Source organism: Heterodontus francisci, chromosome 2 (assembly GCF_036365525.1).
Source record: "Heterodontus francisci isolate sHetFra1 chromosome 2, sHetFra1.hap1, whole genome shotgun sequence".
NCBI lineage: Eukaryota > Metazoa > Chordata > Chondrichthyes > Heterodontiformes > Heterodontidae > Heterodontus > Heterodontus francisci.
This window is the reverse complement of record NC_090372.1, coordinates 212,892,538-212,908,827: the sequence shown is the minus strand read 5'-3', so window position 1 is coordinate 212,908,827 and position 16,290 is coordinate 212,892,538. Positions and strand designations below refer to the sequence as shown.

Here is a 16,290-nt window from a genome sequence, read left to right as displayed (position 1 = left end):
AGTCAGTGTGTGAGAGATTGTTTTGAGTCCCTCTGCTTGTTACTGCAGTTAGTATGTGAGATTGCCGTGACTGAGCCCCTCTCCTTGTTACTGCATTTAGTGTGTATGAGATTGCAGTGACTGAGCCCCCCCCCACCTTGTTACTGCAGTTAGTGTGTATGAGATTGCAGTGACTGAGCCCCCCCCCCCTTGTTAACGCAGTTAGTGTGTATGAGATTGCAGTGACTGAGCCCCCCCCTTGTTACTGCAGTTAGTGTGTATGAGATTGCAGTGACTGAGCCCCCCCCCCCTTGTTAATGCAGTTAGTGTGTATGAGATTGCAGTGACTGAGCCCCCCCCTTGTTACTGCAGTTAGTGTGTATGAGATTGCAGTGACTGAGCCCCCCCCCCTTGTTAACGCAGTTAGCGTGTGAGAGATTGCAGTGACTGAGCCCCTCCTCCTTGTTACTGCAGTCAGTGTGTAAGAGATTGCAGTGACTGAGCCCCTCCTCCTTGTTACTGCAGTTAGCGTGTGAGAGGTTGCAGTGACTGAGCCCCTCCTCCTTGTTACCGCAGTTAGCGTGTGAGAGGTTGCAGTGACTGAGCCCCTCTCCTTGTTACTGCAGTTAGTATGTGAGATTGCCGTGACTGAGTCCCTCTCCTTGTTACTGCAGTTCATGTGTGTGAGATTGCCGTGACTGAGTCCCTCTCCTTGTTACTGCAGTTCGTGTGTGTGTTTGCTGTGACTGAGCCCCCCTCCTTGTTATTGCAGTTAGCGTGTGAGAAGTTGCAGTGACTGAGCCCCCCTCCTTGTTACTGCAGTTCGTGTGTGTGAGTTTGCTGTGACTGAGCCCCTCTCCTTGTTACCGCAGTTAGCGCGTGAGAGGTTGCAGTGACTGAGCCCCTCTCCTTGTTACTGCGATTCATGTGTGTGACATTGCGGTGACTGAGTCCCTCTCCTTGTTACTGCAGTTAGTGTGTGTGAGATTACAGTGACTGAGTCCCTCTCCTTGTTACTGCAGTTAGTGCGTGTGAGAAACTTCCTCTTGCCCATAAGAGCTTGATGCCTGAATTGGAAACTGCTCTCTCCATCTCTGACCTTGGTGTGTGCAGAATTCTTAATAATTTTTTTAAAAACTTGCACACAAGGCCAATGATGAGAAGCAGGCTGAATGTCTCAGCAGCTAATGGCAGTGTAATTAGCTGCAGGCTACCTTTCCCTTAACTTCAGTACACAAAACTGTCGACCTTGTTCAGTTCGAACCCAACAAGGGGGCCATTGGCAAGGAGTTCAAGAAGGAGGCCAAGATTGTGATGGAGTACTTGAATATCTGTGACGAGTGTTACATCACGGACATGGAGAAGGAGCTGAAAGAAAAGGGGTAGGTTTCCCGAATCACTTTGGTTAATGAATTCATTGGCACAGTTAGGACCAGGTTAGTTTGGGGCACACCACTTCGACTTTGTCTGGAATCCTTTAGGTCTTCAGTGGAATGTGTGGCAAACCCTTGTTTTTTCCAAGGTTATTAGGAGCAGAGAGAAGGAAAGTGAATTTCAGGTTTCAGCCCAAGCCACTAGGTAGAGCACCATGCCATTGGTTCATTACAGTGCCAGGCTGATGGGGTTTCAGCTGAACAACACTACATTTAAAAAGAGAAGATGATCAGGTTTGTATAGAGCTTGGGAAAGCAGGAGGGGTTAGAAGTTGCAGTGTTGAGGTACTAGTTTGGGCCTGTTAACTTTCCTGCCAGGTCTTGACTTGCTTCAGCCTGGCAGCTTTCCTGCTTGAGCCCAGATTAAAATCGCAGTTGGGGTCCGATGATGCCATTGTTCCAGACCTGGATCTTCACTGCCCATGCAGGAGCTTGAGTAAAACCGTGAGCCACTAACTCTGGGCAGCTTTCCAGCAGCTCAGTAACCCAGGGATTTTAAGTTCCCGCAAGGAACAAGGTATGACTGGAGATGGCAATGTCAATCCAGACCTTGGAGAGGGTGCAGAGGAGATTTACTAGAATTGTTCTAGGGGTGAGGGACTACGGTTGCGTAGAGAGAAGCTGGGATTGTTCTGAGAGCAGAGAAGGTTCAGGGGAGATTTAATAGAGGCATTCAAAATCATAAGGAGTTTTGATAGAGTAAACACAAGGTAATTGTTTCTGTGTCCAGAGGTCACAGAATTAAGGTAATTGGCAAAAGAACCAGGGGAGAGATGACATTTTTTTTTACACAATGAATTGTGATCTGGAATGCACTGTCTGAAAAGGCAGTGGATGCAGATTCAATAATAACTTTCAAAGGGAACAGGATAAATACTTGAAATGGAAAAACATTGCAGGGCTATGGGGGAAGGAGGAAGAGGTGGGGGTGGGTAGGAATAATTATGTAACTTAAGAGCCAGCCCAGGGACAGTGGATCGAATGGCCTCCTTCTGTGCTCTATGATTGGCTCTTAACTCTCTATCCTTACACCAAGTCTCATTCCCCTATCACCCCTCTGCTCACAGATCTGCATTTTTCTGTAGAGCACAGTGGCGCAGTGGTTAGCACCGCAGCCTCACAGCTCCAGAGACCCGGGTTCGATTCCGGGTACTGCCTGTGTGGAGTTTGCAAGTTCTCCCTGTGTCTGCGTGGGTTTTCTCCGGGTGCTCCGGTTTCCTCCCACAAGCCAAAAGACTTGCAGGTTGATAGGTAAATTGGCCATTATAAAATTGTCACTAGTATAGGTAGGTGGTAGGGAAATATCGGAACAGGTGGGGATGTTTGGTAGGAATATGGGATTAGTGTAGGATTAGTATAAATGGGTGGTTGATGTTCGGCACAGACTCGGTGGGCCGAAGGGCCTGTTTCAGTGCTGTATCTCTAATCTAATCATAATCTAATCAGTCCCATTCTGTGGTCTATCCCGATAATCCTGCAAGTTTACTTCCCTCAAGTGCCCATCCAATTTCCTTTTGAAATCATTCATTGTCTTCGCTTCCATCACCCTCATGGGCAGTGAATTCTAGGTCATTACCACCCGCTGCGGAAAAATGTTCTTCCTCACATCCCCCTGCATCTCCTGCCCAAAACTTTAAATTTCTGTTCCCTATTCCTTGTACCATTAGCTAATGAGAATATTTTTTAAAATTCATTCATGGGATGTGGGCGACGCTGGCCAGGCCAGCATTTATTGCCCTTGCGAAGGTGGTGGTGAGCTGCCTTCTTGAACCGCTGCAGTCCATTTGGGGTAGGTACACCCACAGTGCTGTTAGGAAGGGAGTTCCAGGATTTTGACCCAGCGACAGTGAAGGAACGGCGATATAGTTCCAAGTCAGGATGATGTGTAACTTGGAGGGGAACATGGTGTTCCCATGTATTTGCTGCCCTTGTCCTTCTAGTTGGTAGAGGTCGCAGGTTTGGAAGGTGCTGTCTAAGGAGCCTTGGTGCATTGCTGCAGTGCATCTTGTAGATGGTACACACTGCTGCCACTGTGTGTCGGTGGTGGAGGGAGTGAATGTTTGTAGATGGGGTGCCAATCAAGCGGGCTGCTTTGTTCTGGATGGTGTCGAGCTTCTTTAGTGTTGTTGGAGCTGCACCCATCCAGGCAAGTGGAGTGTATTCCATCACACCTCCTGACTTGTGCCTTTATAGATGGTGGACAGGCTTTGGGGAGTCAGGAGGAGAGTTACTCGCCTCAGGATTCCTAGCCTCTGACCTGCTCTTGTAGCCACGGTATTTATATGGCTACTCCAGTTCAGTTTCTGGTCAATGGTAACCCCTAGGATGTTGATAATGGGGGATACAGCGATGGTAATGCTGTTGAATGTCAAGGGAGTTGGTTAGATTTTCTCTTGTTGGAGATGGTCATTGCCTGGCAATTGTGTGGCGCGAATGTTACTTGCCACTTATCAGCCCAAGCCTGGATATTGTCCAGGTCTTGCTGCATTTCTACACGGACTGCTTCAGTATCTGAGGAGTCGCGAATGGTGCTGAACATTGTGCAATCATCCGCGAACATCCCCACTTCTGACCTTATGATTGAAGGAAGGTCATTGATGAAGCAGCTGAAGATGGTTGGGCCAAGGACACTACCCTGAGGAACTCCTGCAGTGATGTCCTGGAGCTCAGATGATTGACCTCCAACAACCACAACCATCCTCCTTTGCGCTAGGTATGACTCTAGCCAGCGGAGGGTTTTCCACCTGATTCCCATTGACCTCAGTTTTGCTAGGGCTCCTTGATGCCATACTCGGTCAAATGCTGCCTTGATGTCAGGGGCAGTCACTCTCACCTCACTTCTTGAGTTCAGCTCTTTTGTCCATGTTTGAACCAAGGCTGTAATGAGGTCAGGAGCTGAGTGGCCCTGGCAGAACCCAAACTGAGCGTCACTGAGCAGGTTATTGCTCAGCAAGTGCCACTTGATGGCACTGTTGATGACGCCTTCCATCACTTTACTGATGATGGAGAGTAGGCTGATGGGGCGTTAATTGGCTGGGTTGCATTTGTCCTGCTTTTTTTGTATGGGACATAGTTTTTCTTTATCTACCTTTTCTGGCCCTGTCATTATCTTTAACACCTCTGTCAAATCACCCCTCAATCTCCTTTACTCCAAAGAGAACAACCCCAATCTAACCCTGTAACTGAAATCTCTTATCTCTGGAACCATTCTGGTAAATCTCCGCTGCACCCTCGCGAGGACCCTCACGTCCTTCCTAAAGTGTGGTAACCAGAACAGGATGCAGTGCTCTAGTTGTGACCTAACCAGAGCTTTATAAAGGTTCAGCCCTCAGCAGTCCATTCCAGTCATGTGTCCCACCCTCTCTGTGATAACTTAGTAGAAAAATAATAGCTTTTTATCCATCCCAAGTCAGGAGAGGAAAAAGATAACCTGCATTCAGTGGGAGCCTGGCAGCAGCCCCTGTATCTCTGGGTCCAGTCCAGCTCTCACTTGCCGGATAAGCAGTGTGAAATAGTTCTAATCCTGGGATGGTCGGTTTGTTAAAGGTGTTTGCAATGTGCAAGGTTGATGTCGCTTTATCCCTCTTTCTAGGGAGTTCACTTTCCAGTCTGAAGGAAGAAGCTTCACTCTGAATAAGAACATGGTTGGAGTGAAAAGGTTTCAGAAGACTTTACATGGTCAGTGGCTTCCTCCCCACCTGTGGAACTGTGTTTTTATCTCCAAATGAACTCTGTTACGGTCAAGTGAGGAGGGGTCAAAGGGCTTCCCTCTTTTCCCTCTCCTTGCTTGACCAAAGCAAGTTTAATTCTTTCATAAAGTGGATGTACTGGCCAATTCAGTAGGTGTTTGATTACTTACTTGCTATGATCGTAACAATAACCAATCGGACAGGTTTTCTTGAGTTTAACAAAGAAAGAGGTTAACTTTATTATACCTAAACTGCACTAATGAAAATAATAATGCCAACTTTCACTCATGCACACACGCTAGAAGTTTACGCACACACAAATAGGTTACAGGGTGGGGAATGGTAATTCGGTTGAGTTAGAGTCCATAGGAAAAAAGGGGTATACAGTCTGTGGGGTTTGGTGATTCAGTTGACTTCTAGCTGAATTCTGTGGTCCTGAGGCTTTTAGTTTGAAGAGGTAGATGACTGGTTTGGTGTGTCTCTTGGAGCCAGCCATGTGGATGATTTCCTGCAACGGGGTTTCTGATTGTAGCTGGAGTATGCAAAGGTGGTCAGTAAACAGGCAGGATTTGAAAGCTTTCGAGTTGGAATGGAGAGAGATAGAGAGGGATTTCCCACTGTGTCTGCACGTGTCAGAGTCCAGTTGCTTCTCCTTTCTTTGCTGCAAAAATGCACAAGCTTAACACCACAGATCGGGATGGGCTTGTCGTATGACAGTCACTCAGTGATTCAAACATAGCAGTACTTCGTCTGGATAAAAGGAAAAGAGCAAGCAGTTCCCTTAAACTTCCTGGGTCTTGGTTCTTGCTGGGGACCGAGCAGACGTTTTGTCTCCCTCCTCACAGTCTTTGCAATGTAGGATACAGTGTTGCAAATTAGGTGGCCATCCTAAACTGCCACCAAAGTCATCCTTTCAGCTGTTCTTTTTTAAATGTCTTTTAAAAATATAAATTCAGATCTCCAGTCAGTGGATTAAAGAAAATTATCATTCAACAAAGCACATTGGCGTGACAACCCTTAAGTTGTTTTACACTGTTTTTCTCACCATCTCTTTCCCCTCTCACCCCCCACAGATAGGTGTGTAAGTTCTTTTGATTGTGAGTAGTGGTGTCTGCAAACACAGCATTCATTGCTCATGGTCCTCTTAGTAGCTTTGTAATGCTTTGCTCGTAAGTAACTGCAACCATCTCTATTTCTCAAACCTATCAGTCGTATCGTAAGACCATGCGTACTGAATAATCTTCCAATAGATGTCAGCCTTCAGGTGTCACCCTCCAGATATAACACCATGTTAATATGATAGTCATTTAAAAACATTCTGGAGCACAGATGTTTTAAGTGAGAATGTTTAGTCTGGATTCTCTTGCATTCGATAGAAATTTATGGTGCCTTAACTTCCTGCCTTTCTCCAGGTACTACCCGAGGCTAGCTGACACTGGGGTTCAGTCTGACAAGTGGCTGTGTCTTACTAAGTATCTGCTCATTGTGCTGAGGTGGTTCGTGTGTGCGGTGCAGCTACTGCAGGGCCCACTTGTGTCCTTGCCAGATGCCAGTTTGTGCTGGCACAGTTCAGTTGGACAGGGGCCCAGTGGGGCAAATCTGGTCATGCTTATCCCTTGTCTGAGGCCACTTGGAGCTGACCTGACCCAGAGCTGCTAACTGAACACAGACCTGCGATCAAACCCCCTAGTACATTTCTGATCTGTTCTGGGCTGGGTAACACAAAAAGAGAGACGCCATGCTTTTGTACTCTGCCTCTGACTATAAAGCCCACGATCCTGTATATTTTTTTCAACTACTTTATCAACTTGTCTTGTCACCTTCAAGGATTTATGTACATACACCCCAGTACAAAGTTTCCTATAGTTAGGAAGCAAACAACAATCGACAAGCAGCCACTCCTACCACTATGATCACTGATGTCTTTGGCCTTGATAAATGCCACATGTGAAATGTGTTATCATTATGTTATTGTTTGGCTTTTCATGTATTTGTATAAACTGCAAACAGGTGACAGTCACCAGACTGAGAGAGACATTTATATCAGGGGTTTCTCACACGCACATTCATGCAGGCAAATGTGACAAGTTATTGTGCACAGCAAGATCCTACAAATATAAATGTGATGAATGAACTTTGTTCAGGCATAACATCACGAGTGGGACTTTCTCTGCTATTTCTAAAATCACTATTGAAACTTGTGGACAGCGGGGAATATTTTAAAAAGCTATGCGGGAGGGAGTCTACAGCAAGCAGCTTTTACCTCAAACACCCCCTCACCCCCATCCTCCCGTACTCTCTTGGTTTCCCACTTTCTCGTACGAATGAATCTTTTATTTTGTTTCTGGTGTTTCAGTTGAGGAAATTACTCCCAGTGTGATCGAACCGTCTTTTGGCGTTGGGCGAATCATGTATTCGGTGTTCGAACATACATTTCACATCCGGGCAGGGGATGAGCAGAGAACAGTAAGTCTGCACCTGCTTCCTGCATTTCTTTTAGTGCACCAGCATCAGAGAGGAGGAGAGAGAGGTGGGAGCAAAGCGAGAGGCAGACAAACAGAGAACAGAGAGTGAGAGGAGGAGGGAGAGGGACAGAAAGAGAAAGGGACAAAAGGGTGGGGGGAGAGGGGGAAGAGAGCGAGCACAGAGCAAGTGAGCCCATGGAGGGATTTAAAACAGGGTGAGAATTTTCGATTGCAGATGTTGCGGGTGGAGAGGAGCAGGAGGCAGTGCTGGTCAGCAAGGGCAGAGGTGACAGGTGAATGATGCTTGCTGTGGAGTAGGATGAGTTTCAAATGCGCTGACGTTTATGGAGGATGAGAGACTTTCCAAGAGAGCATTGGGATAGTCAAGTGTGGGGGGTGAGGGGTCCATGGCGGTGATTGTTGCCCATCTTAAGTCATCACTACGAATTTATCGAGTGTGAAGGTGACAGACACCACTGGGGTAACCTCCTTTCACGGCTTAGGGAAACCCAACTGCTTCCATCTTTCCACTTCACCCAGCCGACTGATGCTGTGGCTCTTCAGTGCTTGAATGTCCCACTTATATCTTGATATCCAGAAGTTAAGCTGCTCCCAGCTCCTGCTCCAGATGACTTTAATGCTGCTTGGTTATTACAGTCTGGTTCCCCATTGACGCAGAGTGCTCATAGACAAAAGGTGACCATTCGGCCCATCTTGCCTGTACTCGTTCTTTGAATTAACTATCCAATTAGCCCCACTTCTTCCCCTTGCGAATTTTTCCTTTTCAAGTATTGGGCCATGTCTTATTTTTATTTAGAAGAGATCACTAGTGGTCCCATCTGCTCAGAGACCCCAGACTGTTCTCTCTCAGACCCTCAGTGATTATTTGTTGCCCATCTTAAGCATGTGAGGCTTTCCAGCAACAGGAAGGAGCTCATTTGGGCCCTTTTGAAACTGTTAGGGACTAGCGAGCAAAATTAGAAAAATGGGAGTTGGGGAAAACAAGTGAATCTCCAACTTAAAAGGACGAAGAGAATGAGAGAGTTGGAGAAAGAACCAGAACGGAATGGGATAGTTGTAAAAGAAGTGGAATTGGGAGACGGGAGCAGCTTGCAAGTAAATGGTCAATGGTTAACAGAAGAACCAGGGGGTTGATGAGAATTATTTTTACATGGTGAGTTGTTCGGATGTAGAATGCACTGCCTGAAAGGGTGGAGGAAGTGGATTCAGTCGTAACTTTCAAGAGGGAACTGGCCAAACACTTGGAAAGGAGAAAATGGCAGAAAGAACAGAGCAGGGGGAAGTGGAATTAACTCTTTCAAAGAGCTGGCGCAGACACCATCAGATGAATTGCCACTTTCTATGCTACATCATTCTATGATTATAAATATGGTATAACGTGTAAAAACACTGTCACATTTAAGTAAAATTTTAGCAAGAAAATAAACAGAAAATCTCACGGTTGGGCAGGGAATTTGAGAGAGTAATGCGATGGGCATTTGGGGCCGCTGAAGTATCATGGAGTGCAATTTAAACCTGAATGCAGGTCCCGATTCCTGTCTGCACTCCATTCACAACTGCACTCCATTTCTCCCGACAGTTCTTTAGCTTCCCGGCGACAGTGGCTCCCTATAAATGTTCTGTGTTGCCCCTCAGTCAGAACCTGGAGTTTGCGCCATTCGTGAAAAAGCTCGGTGAGTAATCAGCGCTTAAGCAGGTAAAGTAAAGACTCAATTCACATCCGCGTGATCAGCATCGGAAGGAGCTCTTCCTGTCTCTGATGTTGATTGAACTGTGTTTCCACAATAGTTTATTTTTTGGTTGTTGTTTAGCCATCTAGTTTATTCATGCTGTGATGTAATGTTTTATGGAAGATGATGGGGGAAGAGAAGGAAGGAAGGACTTGCATTTATATAGCACCTTCCACAGCCTCAAGGTGACCCAAAGTGCTTCACAGCCAATGAAGGGCCTTTTGAAGTGTGGTCAGTGTTGTAGTGAGGAAGCTCTGGTCGCCTTGTTAGTGCCTGGGATCAAACCCACCTCTCGAGCCCTGTGATCTTAGCACGGTTGTATCACAACACAAGGCAGCAGCAGGGCTGTGACCTGCTGGGTTGACAGACTGACCTTTCACCTCTGGGACTGATTGGATCCAAGGCTCGGTCACCCAGAGCTGCAAGGTTCCATTTTGAGATAAGATGAGGAGAATCGCAATTTAGATTTTGCCTAACCAAGTATTCCAGAAGCATTTAATTCAATCCCCTCTCTTGTATTGTTCAATTACGTTAAGTTACATAAAAATTACAGCACAGAAACAGGCCATTCGGCCCTACTGGTCTGTGCTCCACATGAGCCTCCTCCAACACTGACCCCTGTGAAACACTATTCACCACATCTTGCCAGTTCAGGAAACACACCTTTATCCCTACTTTTTGTTATCTGCTGTCCGCATCCAGACTTCATTCTGTTCATATGGCTACATGCTTTAATTCTGTGTTAGCCTTCACCCAGCGATAGAATTCCCGTCTGAATCAGGTCGTCGTCGCTCACTCCGGAGACTTGATCACCGTCTAGTCTGGCTTTCCAAAACTGAGAGTGCTGCATTATTCTGCTGAGATATCAAACCAAAGCCCTCAGGTGGACATTTAGAAACCATTGTACTATTTGATGAAGAGTGGCGTTCTCCCAGGCCAAAATTTACCCTCAATTCCTAAAAGGAGTCAGATTATTCCCGTCAATTGCTTTTTGTGCACAAGTGGGCTGCAGCATGTCTTTACATTACCACAGTGATTTCACATCAAAAAAAACTTAATTGGCTGCACACTTCTTCCAAAGTATTAATTTCATATGGCAGATCATAGTAAGAACTCACAAACAGTAATGAGGTGACTATTCAGTTGATGTGTTTTTGGTCATGTTGGTTGAGGGATCAGTGTTGACCAGGACCACTCTGATGCTCCTCTTCAAATAGTGGCTCAGTGGGTAGCAGTCTCGCCTCTGAGTCAGAAGGTTGTGGGCTCAAGTTTCACTCCAGAGACTTGAGCACAAAAATCTAGGCTGACCCTCCGTTGCAGTACTGAGGGAGTTCTGCACTTTTGTAGGTTTCCCACAGATGAGATGTTAAACCGAGGCCCTGTCTGCCCCCTCAGCTTGGACATAAAAGATCCCGTGACACTATTTCGAAGAAGAGCAGGGGAGTTCTCCCTGGTGTCCTGGCCAATATTTATCCCTCAATCAACATCACTAAAAATAGATGATCTGGTCCTTATCACATTGCTGTTTGTGAGAGCTTGCTGTGTGTAAATTGGTTGTTGCGTTTCCTACATTACAACAGTGACCACACTTCAAAGGTACTTCATTGACTGTAAAGCGCTTTGGGACGTCCTGAGGTGGGGAAAAACACTATAGAAATGCAAGTTGTGTGTGATGTTTTACATTCAGCTGAACAGGCAGGCAGGGTCTCAGGTTTGATGTCTTCTCTGGAGTATGGCACCTCTGACAGTCCAGCACTCCCTCAGTAGTACAGTATCAACCTAGATTTTTGTGTTCAAGTCTCTGGAGTGGGACTTGAACCTTCAATCTTCTGACTCGGAGGTGTGAGAGCCACCCAATGGGTTATGGTGTTCAAGACTAATGGGTGCAAGTCTACAGCACAAAACTGTTCCTAATTAGAGACTATACTGGCAGTGCCCAGTGTAAGGTCCGTCTCAGGACTGGGATAAAGGCACAATGATGGGGACAGAGTGGAGATTTTACCTGCACCTGACCTGTAAACATTCAGCCCTGGTACTAGTTACAGACAATGAGAAAGAGTCTAATTCCTCAGCACAGCTGTTCTTAAAGAAGTTGGGGGAAATGCACTAAATAAATGGTGCAGCACATTTAAACAAAAATGTTTTTGGGGTACTTTCTGTCATCAAAGACGTGACACCAATTGGCTAATTATAAACCCTGGAGAACCCAGCATCTGCTCAGTGATGGGAGCAGAGACGACAGTCATTAGGAACCCTGTTGTAATGGATCTGACTCTGGGTGCCCGGTTCTCTGCCGTTTCTACAATACATTTATCCCTTGTGGATGAACCTTATCTCTCAGACAGGAGGCTGGCACTTGTCAATGGATGCGGAGTGAGTCTCCATCATTATTCACAGGCTCCACTTGCCTCAACCACCTAAAAAGGCAAATGCAGCAGGTGCATGGGAACATCTGCAGCTTCAAGTTCCCCTCCCGGTCTCTCTCACCATCCTGACTTGGAACTATATCACCGTTCCTTCACTGTCACTGGGTCAAAATCCTGGAACTCCCATCCTAACAGCACTGTGGGTGTACCTACCCCACATGGACTGCAGTGGTTCAAAAATGCAGCTCATCACCAGCTTATGGAGGGCATTTAGGGATGGGCCAGTGATACTGCCATGCCAAGAATGATTTTTTAATTATACAGTGTGATTTTTGTGAAATAATAATACCCTGTTTAAGCTCCAAGTTTGCTTAGCGAGTAGCTGAACCTTAGGGGGCCAATAGAGTTCTCCCTGATTTGTACAGATTTGCTGACTTCGAACAGATCATTGGTATGAGTGGGGGAGGGAGTTAACTTCGGAGTCCCTGGGGAAGCTGCCAAGGAGGTAGAGAGAACAAAGAAAATTACAGCACAGGAACAGGCCCTTCGGCCCTCCAAGCCTGCGCCAATCCAGATCCTCTATCTAAACCTGACGCCTATTTTCTAATGGTTTAGTTTTTTTAGTTTAGAGATACAGCACTGAAACAGGCCCTTCGGCCCACCGAGTCTGTGCCGACCATCAACCACCCATTTATACTAATCCTACACTAATCCCATATTCCTACCGCATCCCCACCTGTCCCTATATTTCCCTACCACCTACCTAAACTAGGGGCAATTGCTAATTGCCAATTTACCCATCAACCTGCAAGTCTTTTGGCATGTGGGAGGAAACCGGAGCACCCGGAGGAAACCCACGCAAACACGGAGAACTTGCAAACTCCACACAGGCAGTACCCAGAATTGAACCCGGGTTACTGGAGCTGTGAGGCTGCGGTGCTAACTACTGCGCCACTGTGCCGCCCATGTGGTCTGTATCTCTTTGCTTCCTGCCCATTCATGTATCTGTCTAGATACATCTTAAAAGACGCTATCGTGCCCGCGTCTACCACCTCCGCTAGCAACGCGTTCCAGGCACCCACCACCCTCTGCGTAAAGAACTTTCCACGCATATCCCCCCTAAACTTTTCCCCTCTCACTTTGAACTCGTGACCCCGAGTAATTGAATCCCCCACTCTGGGGAAAAAGCTTCTTGCTATCCACCCTGTCTATACCTCTCATGATTTTGTACACCTCAATCAGGTCCCCCCTCAACCTCCGTCTTTCTAATGAAAATAATCCTAATCTACTCAACCCCTCTTCATAGCTAGCGCCCTCCATACCAGGCAACATCCTGGTGAACCTCCTCTGCACCCTCTCCAAAGCATCCACATCCTTTTGGTAATGTGGCGACCAGAACTGCACGCAGTATTCCAAATGTGGCCGAACCAAAGTCTTATACAACTGTAACATGACCTGCCAACTCTTGTACTCAATACCCCGTCCGATGAAGGAAAGCATGCCGTATGCCTTCTTGACCACTCTATTGACCTGCGTTGCCACCTTCAGGGAACAATGGACCCGAACACCCAAATCTCTCTGTACATCAATTTTCCCCAGGACTTTTCCATTTACTGTATAGTTCACTCTTGAATTAGATCTTCCAAAATGCATCACCTCGCATTTGCCCGGATTGAACTCCATCTGCCATTTCTCTGCCCAACTCTCCAATCTATCTATATTCTGCTGCATTCTCTGACAGTCCCCTTCACTATCTGCTACTCCACCAATCTTAGTGTCGTCTGCAAACTTGCTAATCAGATCACCTGTACTTTCCTCCAAATCATTTATGTATATCACAAACAACAGTGGTCACAGCACGGATCCCTGTGGAACACCACTGGTCACACGTCTCCATTTTGAGAAACTCCCTTCCACTGCTACTCTCTGTCTCCTGTTGCCCAGCCAGTTCTTTATCCATCTAACTAGTACACCCTGGACCCCATGCGACTTCACTTTCTCCATCAGCCTACCATGGGGAACCTTATCAAACGCCTTACTGAAGTCCATGTATATGACATCGACAGCCCTTCCCTCATCAATCAACTTTGTCACTTCCTCAAAGAATTCTATTAAGTTGGTAAGACATGACCTTCCCTGCACAAAACCATGTTGCCTATCACTGATAAGCCCATTTTCTCCCAAATGAGAAACCCAGTGGGATGGAGGGGTTGCTGTTGTGCATCCGTTGCGTTCGCTAACATCTGTGACGCTCCCCTAATGACGCTGTCCGCCCTCTCTGCAGCTGAAGCACTCACCAAACACGGCGTTTCCCACAAAGTGGACGACTCGTCCGGTTCCATCGGGAGACGGTATGCGAGAACGGATGAGATCGGTGTGGCTTTTGGCATAACCATCGACTTCGACACGGTGAACAAAGTGCCCCACACGGCCACGCTGAGGGACCGCGACTCGATGCGGCAGATCCGAGCTGAGGTAGGTATAAGGAGTGAGTTTACTGTTGACACTCACCTCCCTGCGTTGCTGGGTGTAAACTCTAATAAAACAGTAATGGTCTGCAGATATCGAGAAGTCACTGTTGGTTTTGACTGTGGAATGCCAGGAGGCAGATTATTACACAGAACATACAGCACAGGAGCTGACCATTCAGTCACTGCCGGTGTTTATACTGCACACGAGCCTTCTCCTGTTCTTAGTTACCTCATCCTGCCCTGTCCCCAGATCCCTCTATTCCTTTCTCCCTCATGTATGTATGATTGCTATACGTGGGCAGTATTAAAGGTTGGAAACTGCTCTTTGGTCTAGTTCAGGGGTCAGAAACTTTTTTTTACCTGAAGAGCCTTTTAAAAAAATATTTGCTGAAAATAAAAACAGTCGGGAGCCACAAGACAAAGTTTTGGCATTTCTAAACCAAGTATTTGACAATTGCCATATATCTCTGATAGAATGTATAATTTACATATACAATAAAATGCATGTATTGAATTTGAACTAAAATAGACCTAACTGTGAAATATTGCATTTTTAAACTTTTTTTTTTACTATAATTTTGTAAGTAAAGTCATCTTTAAAACAAATTCTATCAGCTGTTGATTCTTGTGATTTAAAAAAAAAGTAGCTTCTAAAAGCACATTCAGAATTTATCATCTCAGTTCTATTAGAAACTGCCATAAAACCTGTTCCTCGAACCAAAGGCATCATCTATAACCGTGGTGTAGCTATACCATTCGGAACAGGTTAATTTAGAGCACAATGATGTTTCTCATTAAAATGATCGTTTGAAACCACAGAGTGCAACATAATTAATTAGCCTTTTATCCCCACAATAAAAGCACAGATGTTACTTCTCTTAACTTTTTTAGGGCTTCTTTCATGTTAACGTGATCCAACTGGAAAAGGTTGGGAGCCGCGAATGAGATGTGAAAGGTTACCGACCCCTGGCCTGGTCCCTGTAAACTGATTTGACTAGGTGAACAATGCAGTGGCAATCAGCAATTTTAAGAGTCGATTAAAACTAGTTGCATACTGTAACAAGTACATCAGCTGAATATTACCCAAACTCTTTGGATAGCCGGTGACTGTCTTCAAGCCGTCTGCTCCTTTGTTGTGGTTGTGCTGTTCGTCCCTTGCTCAAGGCCGTTCTTTTTATAAGCCCCCAGCTTCATGTAGTATCCACATGACTATCACACAGTCATCCTCAGCCACTCAGTGGCACTGCAGTCACTTGTACCCATCATATGGACTTGCCTCCATATTGTTCCAGCCTGAGTTTCCAGCAATTCTGATTTGAGGCAGACTGGCCAGATTGAGATTACATTTCCTGTTGCTCAGGTGATTTGTTGGGGCTTGAGATCTCCTGTTGTCTGTGAGCTGTTTCCTTCCCTCCTTCTTGTTACTGGCTCGTTGCCTTTCTGCCTTTGTCCACTTTCTTCCAGTGCCCAGTATTGGTAGGGTGGGGGAGAAGAGGGAGGGTGGGGGAGACCTCTACCCCTGATTTTCTCACCCCTTCTCTCACTGCCCATGTTTATTTTCAGTTCTCCCTAAACACAAGCTGCCTGTGGTTGAGAGGCCAGTATTGCTTTTTGTTTTCTTTTTTGTGTAGAGGGAGCTTTACTCTGTATCTAACCCGTGCTGTACCTGTCCTGGGAGTGTTTAATGGGACAGTGTAGAGGGAGCTTTACTCTGTATCTAACCCCGCTTTTTTTTCCCCTTATTTTTTTTTCTAACGCCCCATTTTTTTTAATATAAGGTGGCCTTTATACCCCAGGCCCCTTTTATATTTTTCATGTCGAGGGGGCCTTTATTCCTCAGGCCCCCCTATATATACATATTTACAAAAATAATTTTATTAAAACAGAAAAATAAACCAAAACTCAAATTAAAATGCCATTCTCGGCGTCGATGATGCACTCCAGTCCCTGCGATGCCCACCGGTCGCGGAAGGCCTCAAGCGTGCCGGCGGACACTGCATGCTCCCGCTCCAGGGACACCCAGGCGCGAATGTAACCGTGGAAGAGGGGCAGGCAATCGGGGAGGATGGACCCCCCGACGCCCCGCAGCCTGTTCCTGTGAATTGCCACCTTGGCCAGGCCCAGGAGCAGACCGAC

At 46.3% G+C, this 16,290-nt stretch overlaps 1 protein-coding gene across 1 annotated transcript in view; it reads left to right on the top strand.

Annotated features, from left to right (window-relative positions):
• gars1 (glycyl-tRNA synthetase 1) overlaps positions 1-16,290 on the top strand; it is a 61,552-nt gene that overhangs the window by 43,648 nt on the left and 1,614 nt on the right. The window contains exons 12-16 of the mRNA XM_068015727.1: positions 1,217-1,361; positions 5,005-5,090; positions 7,458-7,567; positions 9,167-9,260; positions 13,968-14,158. Of these exons, the coding sequence (XP_067871828.1) occupies positions 1,217-1,361; positions 5,005-5,090; positions 7,458-7,567; positions 9,167-9,260; positions 13,968-14,158 (626 nt within the window). The remainder of the gene's footprint in view (positions 1-1,216; positions 1,362-5,004; positions 5,091-7,457; positions 7,568-9,166; positions 9,261-13,967; positions 14,159-16,290) is intronic.